Source organism: Metopolophium dirhodum, chromosome 1 (genome assembly GCF_019925205.1).
Source record: "Metopolophium dirhodum isolate CAU chromosome 1, ASM1992520v1, whole genome shotgun sequence".
Taxonomy (NCBI): domain Eukaryota; kingdom Metazoa; phylum Arthropoda; class Insecta; order Hemiptera; family Aphididae; genus Metopolophium; species Metopolophium dirhodum.
In genome coordinates, this window is record NC_083560.1 from 87,104,863 (window position 1) to 87,116,324 (window position 11,462).

The following is an 11,462-nucleotide window of genomic DNA, read 5'->3' on the forward strand; positions in this document are numbered from 1 at the left end:
AAATCTGAAAATGAAATTGTAAAATGGCTTCGTAATATATTTGGTTTAAGTTTTTTAAATGCAGTTGACAGTGGCGTAGTTATGGGGGGGGATGATGGGGATAGATCCCCCCCAGAGCCTTTTTTTTTTTAAATGTTTAATGTATTGACATATAAAATATATATATTATAATAATATAATATAATATATTATAATTACGGATTTAATCCACCATGTCCTTATCTTGGCTCTCAAATTATATATTTCGCCTATCATATTATCATTCATGATACATTCATACAATCATAGTACGTGAAACGCAACACCATAGATTAACCAAGTGTTTTTCCTACAAATACAAATTTCTATTTATAGACATCTGTGGTTTTTTCGATACGTAATAATTGTGATGATAAACTGATAACCACTGACGCAAAACGACCGTTGTTTGATGTGACGACGTCTTTTACTACACACGTAACATTATAGTTAATAGTTTTACATAGTTTTCTAATTGTTGACGCCTCTGTGACTGTTTATGTTAAAATTTATATTTCCATAACTGGTGCAGTGGTGCTACACGCCTACACATTTAGTATTTTAGTATGAATATCACTAATGAGCATGAGATTAACAAAAGAAAGAATACTATTCTTTCTTTTTTTGTAAAAAAATCAAAAGCTGACGAAGTAAACGAAGATGAGGTAAGATCAGTGTTACATTTAAAAATGAAATTTTAGTAATATTATTTATATAAGTTATAATTATATCAATTTGATCTATTTAATTGAATCCACTGAGTTAACTTCAATTGAGGATAGTGATGGTCGTGGTCTCCCATCTCAAGTTCCAATTCATGTAAGTTTAGTTATTAATTTATTATACATTTTATAATATGCTTATAGCTTATTGCCTTATGTGTATTTATATAAAAGATTGAAGAACCCTTGAACATACAGCAATATCACAAAAATGATGTAGGTTTATTCATACAAAGAAATTCAATTTACTACAGATGCAAATTTACTACTTAAAGCTATGGATTCTGAGTTTATAGTGTCAGTCTATGTTGTTAAGGTATTTTTTTTTTTTATAAATATTGAAATTAAAACAAGTATCTATAGGTAAAAATGTAATTTCTTATGTATTTAGCTGTTGTTTTCATTTGGTCTTCCTTTATGTAAGCAATTACAAAAAGAAAGGATTGATTTAAAGGAAGCAGTTGACCTGACAAAAGACATTGTTTCAGAATTGAAATCTATGAGAAGCGAATGTGATAACGAGTTCAACAAAATATTCCTACAAGCAAAGGTTAAAAAAATTACACAAATATATGTTAAGTATATACTAGTTATTTATATAAACATTTAAAAAAAAAAAATAGGCAATGGCTGTTAAAATGGATATTGAGTTGACAGTCAAACGGTTGAATACAAGACAAACAAATCGAGCAAATCCATTGTCTGATCAAAAAATGGATGCGGAAACTTACTACAAAATAACTGTTTTTATACCATATGTTGATTATTTCATAACTGAATTGGAAAATAGATTTTTGGCACACTCAGACATTTTCAAAGGTAGTTTAATAATATAATATTATATAGTAATATTAACAAATATTATTTATTAGTGTATTTGAAATTGTTTTACATTTTTAGGGTTTGAGAGTTTATTTTCTTCCAATGTAATTTTGACTGAAGTTGAAGAAACTTCATTTAAGAAATTGGTTGAATTTTACCAACCAGATGTGGAAAACTTAGATATTTTACTGGTTGAGCTAAAGTTGTGGAGGCGCAAACTAAGCAGATCATCTTATACTGTATCAAAATCAGCTCTTCAAGCGCTTATTGAATGTGATGCTAATATATTTATATTAATCAAAATTTTATGTACATTGCCTGTATCCACTAGAACACCTGAGCGGATGTTTTCATCCCTAAAAAGAATAAAAACATATTTAAGAAATACCATGTCTGAAGTAAGACTAAAAATCATTAACTTTTTATTCATTGTCATAAAACGATTGTCATTACATTTTCATAATAATTAATTAATAATCCTTATTTGTTATTAAACAGGATCGATTGAATGGATTAACTATGTTGGCTGTCCACAAAAACGTACACATTGACACAGAGGAGATAATAAACGAGTTAGCCAAAAAACCTAGGAAATTGGATTTTATTTTATAAATTATAAAATTTATGGAAATAAAATTTTTGTACTAATGTAACTGTGTATAGAATTATGTTTAAAAAAAAAACCTGTTAGGGAGGTGTGGGGGGCTTTGGCCTCCACTTTACGTTTATCCAATTAATTAAATATCCCCCCCCCCAGAACCAAATCATAACTACGCCACTGGCAGTTGAAGTTGGCGATTCTTATACAGAAGATTTTATATCAACTATCCCAGAAAATCAAGCAGTTCAAGAATTTAGTGACTATTTAGTTGATAATTATATATCTGACGAAGGACTTTTTCCGCCTCATATTTGGGCTTCAGATACGATTTCTAGTCAAAGAACTACTAATGCATGCGAGTCTTTCCACGCAAAGTTCAATAAATCATTTTCATCGCCACATCCAAATATATTTGTTTTCATTGATGTTTTAACTCAATTATTACAAATCGATACCTACATTTTAATGCAGAATACTGACACAAGACCATCAACAACTCGGTACCAGAAAAAAATAAATAATATTAAGAAATATATTGACTTATATACTCAAAAGCGTATTACCAGGCTAGAATTTTTGAATACAGTTAGTCATTACTACAAAAAATAATCGAAATGACAAAAAAATATATATATAATAATGACGATGATTAAATTTGACGATTAAAAAAAAAATGTTTGATAATAACAATAATATGTATAGTATAATAAAATATAATATCATGTATAATAGAATAATTATAATGTAAATATATATAATTAACATAATGTGATGTCTAAAACAATCATTTTTAACCACGCCAATGATTAAAATCATTGTCAGTCCTAAGCCTGTAAGTGGGAGGGAAAATGAGTGTTAGCCCTAACCCCTTCAAATGCCCAAGTGCAGTTCGACCACTACCTGTTTTTTACCCGGGTGCAGTTCGATCACTACCTTTTTTTTACCCGAGTGCAATTTGACCATTTGTTTGTAAGGTAATAAGTGCAATTCGACTATTCCAATAGGCGCAAATTGACTACATTTTTTGGGGGGACTCGAGCCCCTCTCCCCTTAGGCCATATTGCTTAGAATCAGAGAATAAAAAAATTAGTACTCATTACTAGATTTTGAACTGGGGGGGCTTGACCGATATTTGGGGGGACTAAGTCCCCCCAAGCCCCCCCCCCTTATTTGCGCCAATGCGAAGGTTCCAAATTGGTTCTTTTAAAAAAACTGCTGCAGCCTAATTTTTCTGGATCAACCGATATCGTGGGGTTTTCAAGAGCGATTAATCGCATGAAAACAAACTATTTTGATTTATCTGCGTTAAAAGCGATATATCCTAAAACGCGAAACGCTGACAGTGTGGCCATGTCATAGTTATTCTATAGTTTTGATAAAATCGTAAAAACGCAAAATCGCAAATCACGTTCTGTGGGGCCGTACCTGAAGACTCCATTATTACTCCACCCCTCAGCATGTTGGAGAAATCCTTACGTCACAAACATGCGTATCACGAGTTGCTGACATACCTATTTAATTTATCATGGTCGCCACGACATTCAGCGCTAATGGTGGTTGTACGATAGAACTATACGGTACAAAACAGTCCAATAGAGTTGCACTAGCCTGGTCTAGGCCGAGTGCTTTGGCATATCTAACCTTCCCGAAGGTGACCGAGATTCGCTACTCACACTAGCCAGTAACCGACTATAGCTAGTGTATTAATTATAAATATAAATATGTTACATGGCACATATGTATATAATACCAACTCTACCGTATGTACGATTAACTTCTGACCGATATATTATTAAGGTGCGATTCCTTAGGACGCGACTGTAGACGCACGACCGGTGCGGCTGACGCAACGCGGCTCTATTTTTGGCCGCACATTACTGGTTTTCACGTTTTTAAATAGAATAGTTTCCCTAGACCACCGCAGCCGCACGCGATGACTGCATGCGGCTGGCGACGTGCGACTGTGACCGCTCTGGAAGCAGTCAAAACGCATCAGCCGCGCGACTGTTGAACACGGCATTTTTTTTTAAATTTTTATTAATTTGTTTTTACTGGATTTTTTAAAATGACTTCAAAAGTTACATTCTCTTTAGAGGAATATACATTACTAGCCGAGTGTGTTAGTAAACACCCATGCTTGTTCGACTTGAAGCATCCGGCATATAAGGATCAACAAGTCAGAGAAAATGTTTGGAAGGAAATATGTGTGATTCTAAAAACAAAAAGTGGTAAGTCTTTTTATATTATATTATATTACATTTTTTATATCATATTATAAAACAAAATAACTGAAATAGTCAAGAAATTAAATAATATTAAATTAACATTATAATAATATATTATTAATTATATTTAATAATAGGTATTTATATACCTATTGGTACTTTGAATTAGGTATTGTACATTATTATTATTGTGGATTGTCTGTTTTTTGTGTTTGGTGGTCTTGTCATGGAACAGCTCCTTCTTCGGAGTTGAAAAATTTTTTAAATTCATCTCTAACCAGAAATCCTTCAAAATTAGCATACCCTCCTGCTCGAGCAAGACCTATCATATTTTGTGAAGGTTCAGTTTCGCTGCAGTCAAAATTATAATAATAATTAAAAGTGTTTTCTATGTATCTACTTCTAAGCAGATTATGGAGGCAACAAGCTGATAGCACTAAGTGGTCAGTGGTTGCAGATTTTAAAGCGATGGGTGAATAAAATACTCTAAATACTTGACTGAGAAGGCCAAAACTATTTTCTGCAGTTCTTCGAGCTCTCGACAAGCGATAATTGAAAATGGTTTTTTCGTAATCTTTTCTGGCTTCTCCACGTGTGTATGGTCGCATCATGTGTGTCTCCAAACGAAACGCTTCGTCGCCAACATGAACATATGGTAACGTTTGATTTGAAGAAGGAAGTTTTGCGTTAGGAGGAAAGTATTTTCCCTGTTTAATTAACTTATATAAACTTGATTTTGAAAAGATCCCACTGTCACCTTCTTTACCGTATGAACCAATATCGACGTAAATAAATTTACAGTTTGCATCAACTATTGCCAGTAAAACAATAGAAAAGTAGTCTTTGTAGTTAAAAAATAATGAACCACTTTTTCCTGGACAAAATATTCGAATGTGTTTCCCATCAATTGATCCTACACAATTTGGGAAGTTCCATTTCTCCCAAAAGTCCCGTGCGATTTGAATCAAATCTTCTTTTGACGGAGGTTTTAATAATATACCAGGCAATCGTAAACTTAAACTTTTTAAGACCAACTGTATGATACGAGTTATATAACTCTGGGATATTCGAAATGCGAATGCTAATGGCCGCAATGATTCTCCTGTAGCCATGTATATGTTAAAAAAGTATATTTTATGATACTAATGTAAAAAAAAGTAATTTATTTTGTTATAAGGCATTTAAAATATAATACCATTATGCATATAAAATAATACAATTTAAAAGTTTGATCGATCTACACATAATATTCAATTTTTTTTACAATTATTGAAAGTACAACTTATAGACAATCTTGTTTTAAATTTTGAATTTTTAGCTATGAGTAGAACATTTTTTTATTAATATTTATAAAAAAAAGTTGGAAGGATTTAATATTTCAAATGTTTATAAATAGTTTTAAAAAAGCTAAATATTTTGAAAGTTAAACCATGTCAAAAAATGCCAATTCAAACAACTGACGAAAATTACAAGTTCTCACGCTCTATACTTTCTGAAGTATAACAAAAATATAAAGTCGTTTGAGAATAAATCGTTACTTTATGGGATTTTGTAAAAATCTGAATTTTAGACACTTGTAAAATTTTATAATTATATTAGGTACGTATATTAGGTACGCTCAAATTTTTTTTACAATATTATTGAAAGAAACAATTAAGGAAAACCTTGCATTAAATTTTTAATATTTTATGGACAGTTAATTATTTTAATTAGATATTTTTTAAAAAAATTAAGAAAAATAAAGAATTTCAGCGGTCCATAAAAGGCTCAACAAATGTTAAAATACTTTGAAAGTTGTATCGTGTATAGATGATGTCATTACAAACATTTTGGTGAAAATTCCAAATATTTTCAGTTTTCAGTTTTTGAGTTACCAGCCAAATAATGAAATCGATTTGGTCGAAATCTTGTTTTCATAAAAATTCACGTTTTTCTCTGATTTTTTATTTTTTTTTTTGGCTTTTCCCGATGCATTTACAAAAATGCATATATATATTTTGTTGTATTTAGTTACAGTGGCGCAACCAGGGGGGTGGACTCCGGGTCTGGACCCCCCCCCCTTGGCACGTATAATAGTAAATTAATTTCATTTTCTCAATAAACTTGAATAAAAATTAAATTTATAAATATAAATTGATTTTTCGACTACATCAATTAAGTAGTGTTGTGGCTACACTGCTACAGTGCAATAACCAATAATTTAATACTATCATGTTTACATGTTATCTGTGACCTTAATAATTATTATCATGACCATGGTTCTAGACATAGAGTAAACTATGGTTCTAGATATCTGATTTATATATTCTATAATACAACAATTAAATGATCGTTTCAATAATCATAAAGACATAATATCTGGTTTTCAAGTATTGATAAATCCATGCGCTAAAAGTGATCTTCATCATCTTGTAAAATATTATCAAGAAGATGTTGAAAGTTATGAAAAAGTTGTATCTGAGGTTGATTTATGGCACAGATATTTAAATACAAATAATATTAAACCTCAGAATGCATTAGATGCGTTACTTATATGTAATCAGGACTTCTATCCAAATATTTATAATTTATTGCACATCCTTGCTGTACTCCCAGTTACATCTTGTGAGTCAGAAAGGTCATTTTCTTCACTGAAGCGAATCAAAACATATTTGAGGAACTCGACTTCTGAAACCAGGTTACATGGATTAGCGGTTCTTAACATACACCGTGAAGTTCCAGTTACAGAAGATGAAGTAATTGAAGTATTAGCTTCAATAAATCGCCGCTTAGATTTTTCATTGTAAAATTATGTCTTAAGAGGACGCTACCCATACATGCATGGGTAGCATCCTCTTAATTAGTTTAGTACTTATTTAATATTTAAAATAATAATAAAATTTAAAAAATGTATTGTTAATAAAAACATAAGAATATTGTTTATAAAAATTAAGATGGTTTATTTTGTCAGACCCCCCCCATGAAAAATTCCTGGTTGCGCCACTGTTTAGTTAGATATATTATATGTTGGTTATCATTTTAGATTCTGGGCGGAACGATGGATATATTGATTTTACAATGTTGTGTGTTTTTTTTTGTGTCTGTGTACAGTACTACACGAAATGTTGTCGAAAAAATTGATTTTATATATTGGTGTAATTCTTAAACTAATCACCGTAGAAACATGACTTTTCCTTAAATGTTTATACTGTAATTTTCTATGCATGATTAAATTTTTAAAAAATTTCAAATCTTTTTAAGTTATTTATAGACATTTGAAATCTTCGATCTTTTTTTAGTTTTTTTTTATAAATGACAATAAAATTTTATTCGTTGGGCAAAAAAGCTTCAAAACTTGATGCAAGACTTCTAATATATTGTCGCAACGGTAGTTAAAAATTATTAAAAATACAGCCATAATTTTTTTTAATAAGCATTGAAAGTTCGAATTTTGACAAAATACGTAAAAATCACGAAAATTTGCAATTTATTTTGAGTTAGATATGTGATGTTATTTATAGACATTTAAAATTTTCCGTTTTTTTAGTTTTTTATTCTATAAATGTCAATAAAATTTTATCCGTTAAAATTTACAAATTCTTTAGTTGTTAAAAATTTATAAAACGTTTAACTTTTATAGCTAAGGATTGAAAAACAAGTTTTACGTAAGTAATTAATTCTGCAACAAAAAAATCCAGAATCTATATAAACACAATTTTTTTTATATTTATTTAAAGTTCAAATTTGGGTTAAATTTTAGTTATATTGTTGTAATTTAAAAATATTATTCATTGGTACTCGAAATTTCAAGAATATACTTTATACTCTTGTTGTAATAGTTAATGTCATTAATGACTTGTGTTAATACTTTATAGTATATTGGATATACTATGAATGACTGAGTGAGTCGAGTACATAATGAATCGGATTTGATAAATTTGTAATTTATGTGCCTATATATTTTTTTTATAATAACAATAAATTAATATAATATGAAATATCCTAGACTGACAAACCATCTACGCTAAGAATTGTTTTTCGTATATAATGAATAATGATATTATATTATTGAATTCAAATGTAATACCATATATTACTGTAACCCACTGTAGTACAGCAGTGCGACATCCACTACTTACCCGCTTTTTTTGGTTTATATATAGTTGACGATTGTAAAAAGTGTTGGCGAAACATAAAAGACACATAAGCGAAGAAAGGAAAAGGTTGATGGAAGAACTTACAAGTATCGAAGACGACGATCCTATCGATGTTTTTTTTAAAAGTATGGCGTTAACCGTAAAACAATTTTCTCCAGAATTAAAAATTAAAGCGAAATTGGACGTATTACGTATTGTTAGTGAATTAGAGTTAAAAAACAATCAACCCAAAGAAACTATGTCAGCTCCTAGAGTTCAAACCCAGCCTTCTACAAATTATGAATTTCCAGGAGTTATGCGTCCATATCCTCCAGAAAACCATAATATGAAAAATAATTCATATCCTAGCATAGATAATTATACCACATCGACTTCATTTGACAGTGAATATTCTGAAAAATCGGAGGAATATTGGTTCCTTCCATCAAATAAGTAAAATTAAATCAGACCGTTAGAATATTGCAGCAATTACTTTTTTATTTTCATATTTTTCAACCACAGATATTTTTTATTTTAGTTATATTCTTAATATTATATTACAGTAATTAATATTTATGTTGTATTTTTCGATTATTTTAAAATTTTTACTTTTGTTTCATTGCTTAAACATTTTTATTTGAATACAGATATCATTAACTAAATCTATGTTTTTTCTGTTTATTTATCATAGATAATTATAGACTTTGTTTTAAATTATCACATAAACAAGACGTTGTGTAATACATTGTTATTATGTGAATGTTTTTTAGTATTCTAAATAAAAAAATGACATTTCACCTTGTGTAATTGATAACTTTTCGGCTGGCGTAATGGGTTGTTTGACTCGATTGTAAGGATTAGTTTTGATGTCTTCTTCAATAATATTTAAGACGTAATTAAATTGATCCCAGCTCAATCTAAAAAATTCTCTAAATTTTTGCTCATCTTCAAATAAATGTTTTTCAATTAATATGCTGTAAAATCCTTCAATTTTTCTAGTAAGAAACAAATTGTAAATTTTTTTTGTATTACATATTTTTATTGAATGTTCGATTATTGCTTCTTCTTCGTTAATTTCTTCTAAAAGAAGTAGTTTGATGAGCATTTTTTTCTTTTGACTTCTCAACATGATTGTTATTATACAAATACAAATCTCACAATTATTATAAAAACAAATATTTATAAACACGACTGACTTGTCAGTTCAAACGCGCTCGAACGAATAACATAAATCGCCGCGCGTCTCCTGCGTCGAATTTTGGTTGTAGGGAATCCGTCATTGAGTCGTGCGGCTCGTGCGGCCAAAAATAGAGCCGCGTTGCGTCAGCCGCACCGGTCGTGCGTCTACAGTCGCGTCCTAAGGAATCACACCTTTAATATTAAAACACACACAATGTATTATATAGTAAGTTAGTTCGCTGTGCACCTTAACCCTCAATACACACTACGATTACCGGACTCCGTATGACTACGATACAGATGCATAGTATAATAGAACATAGTTGATATATTTGTGTTTATTAATATTTGTAAGTGTTTATTAGACAATAAAACATAATTATAACTGAAAAGGAATCCTAGTAATTTAAATATATTTAAGATCCTGATATCTACATATCTGCCCCTGGCTACGGTATTTATATCTAAAGGATCCTACGATTCTCCCTGGATCGGTGCACACGAATTGCGTACCAAGTCAGGTAAACGAACCTTTTTGAACGAATTGCGTCCCGGACGCAATTCATGTTACTTTTTGCCTTAAGATATTTTTTAGTGGTTTCCAAATTTATTAAAATTTTTTAACAATTTAAATATTTATCACAAATATTATTATTATATGAAAACTAGCTTTTAGTGGGTTTGTACTTTTATAGATATTTTTATAAAAATATTACGGACCATACGGACTTTCCAATCAATAAGTAACTATGGATTACAAGCGAGGCACTATATAAGATAACATCACACATAGCATGATGTAGTATAATCATGTTAACACCACAGTGATTAGATACAGGTGCCCGATTAATGACACCAGAATTGTCTAACAAGTAACATTCGGTACCTACATTATTTTGGTGTGGTCTGCAGTGTGCTCATATTTACTCTTTATTCATTCAAATTTTTTATTAAAATGGAAAATGAACTTATTATATCAACAATGTTAAGTGAAAACGGTGAAACATTAAAAGTTGTTAATGATTTTAAATTTGGATATCACAAAAATTATTCGAATGGAGATATTAGATGGAAATGTACAAATAAAAACTGCAGATCTTTTTTACGGATAGATACACAAGATAAACTAAAGGTTAGTGTTAGTAATTTAATTCACATTCACGTAAAACTAGAATTAAAAATTCTGAATCGCCAAAAGTTTAGCAATAGTTTAAACGGAAAGCAGTTACAGACGTATCAGAACGACCTAGTAAATTATATCATAGACAATTAAAAGATGAAAACGTGTCTACACTAACATTAACTGATGTTACGTATATAAAAAATAATATGCATTATGCACGTAGAACCAGTTACCCTCAATTACCAAAAACTATAAGCGATGTTCATTCTATTTTAAACTCGATAGAAATTAAAACTACCGACACGAACAATTTGTATTTAATAACTCGGACACTGGCATAGTTATGTTTTCATGTCAAACTAACTTAAGCTTTTTTAGCAAAATAAGTGTATTTTATGTAGATGGAACTTTTGAATACTGTACTAAATTTTTCTGTCAGTTATTCACAATTCATGGATTTCATAATGGTTTTTATATTCCACTTGTATTTTTTCTATTAAAAGATAAGCAAACATTGAGTTACTTTGAGGCATTTCAAGCAATTAATCACGAAATAATCAAAATAAATCCCTCATTTTCCCCAAAAATAATTTGCGTGGATTTTGAAAAGGCAATACACAATGCAGTTAATAGAACATGGCCAAAAACCTTAATAAG

The 11,462-nt window shown here is 30.0% G+C and overlaps 2 protein-coding genes and 1 long non-coding RNA gene across 3 annotated transcripts; 2 read left to right on the top strand and 1 right to left on the bottom strand.

Annotated features, from left to right (window-relative positions):
• Positions 1–765: 765 nt before the first annotated feature.
• LOC132934669 (uncharacterized) lies at positions 766–1,268 on the top strand. The gene is made up of 3 exons (XR_009663056.1): positions 766–837; positions 915–1,056; positions 1,132–1,268. It is a non-coding gene; the product is annotated as an uncharacterized LOC132934669 (long non-coding RNA).
• Positions 1,269–4,612: 3,344 nt separating this feature from the next.
• LOC132943640 (uncharacterized) lies at positions 4,613–5,500 on the bottom strand. The gene has a single exon (XM_061012665.1). The coding sequence runs from the start codon at positions 5,498–5,500 to the stop codon at positions 4,613–4,615; it is 888 nt and encodes a 295-aa protein (XP_060868648.1).
• A 429-nt stretch (positions 5,501–5,929) lies between these two features.
• LOC132943646 (52 kDa repressor of the inhibitor of the protein kinase-like) lies at positions 5,930–7,174 on the top strand. Its single transcript, XM_061012670.1, has 2 exons — positions 5,930–5,939; positions 6,738–7,174. Exons 1-2 carry the CDS (start codon positions 5,930–5,932, stop codon positions 7,172–7,174), a joined length of 447 nt encoding a protein of 148 aa, XP_060868653.1.
• Positions 7,175–11,462: the final 4,288 nt, after the last annotated feature.

Excerpts from the sequence above, each read along its gene's own strand:
- LOC132943640 (XM_061012665.1), bottom strand. The coding sequence starts at position 5,500 with ATGGCTACAGGAGAATCATTGCGGCCATTAGCATTCGCATTTCGAATA.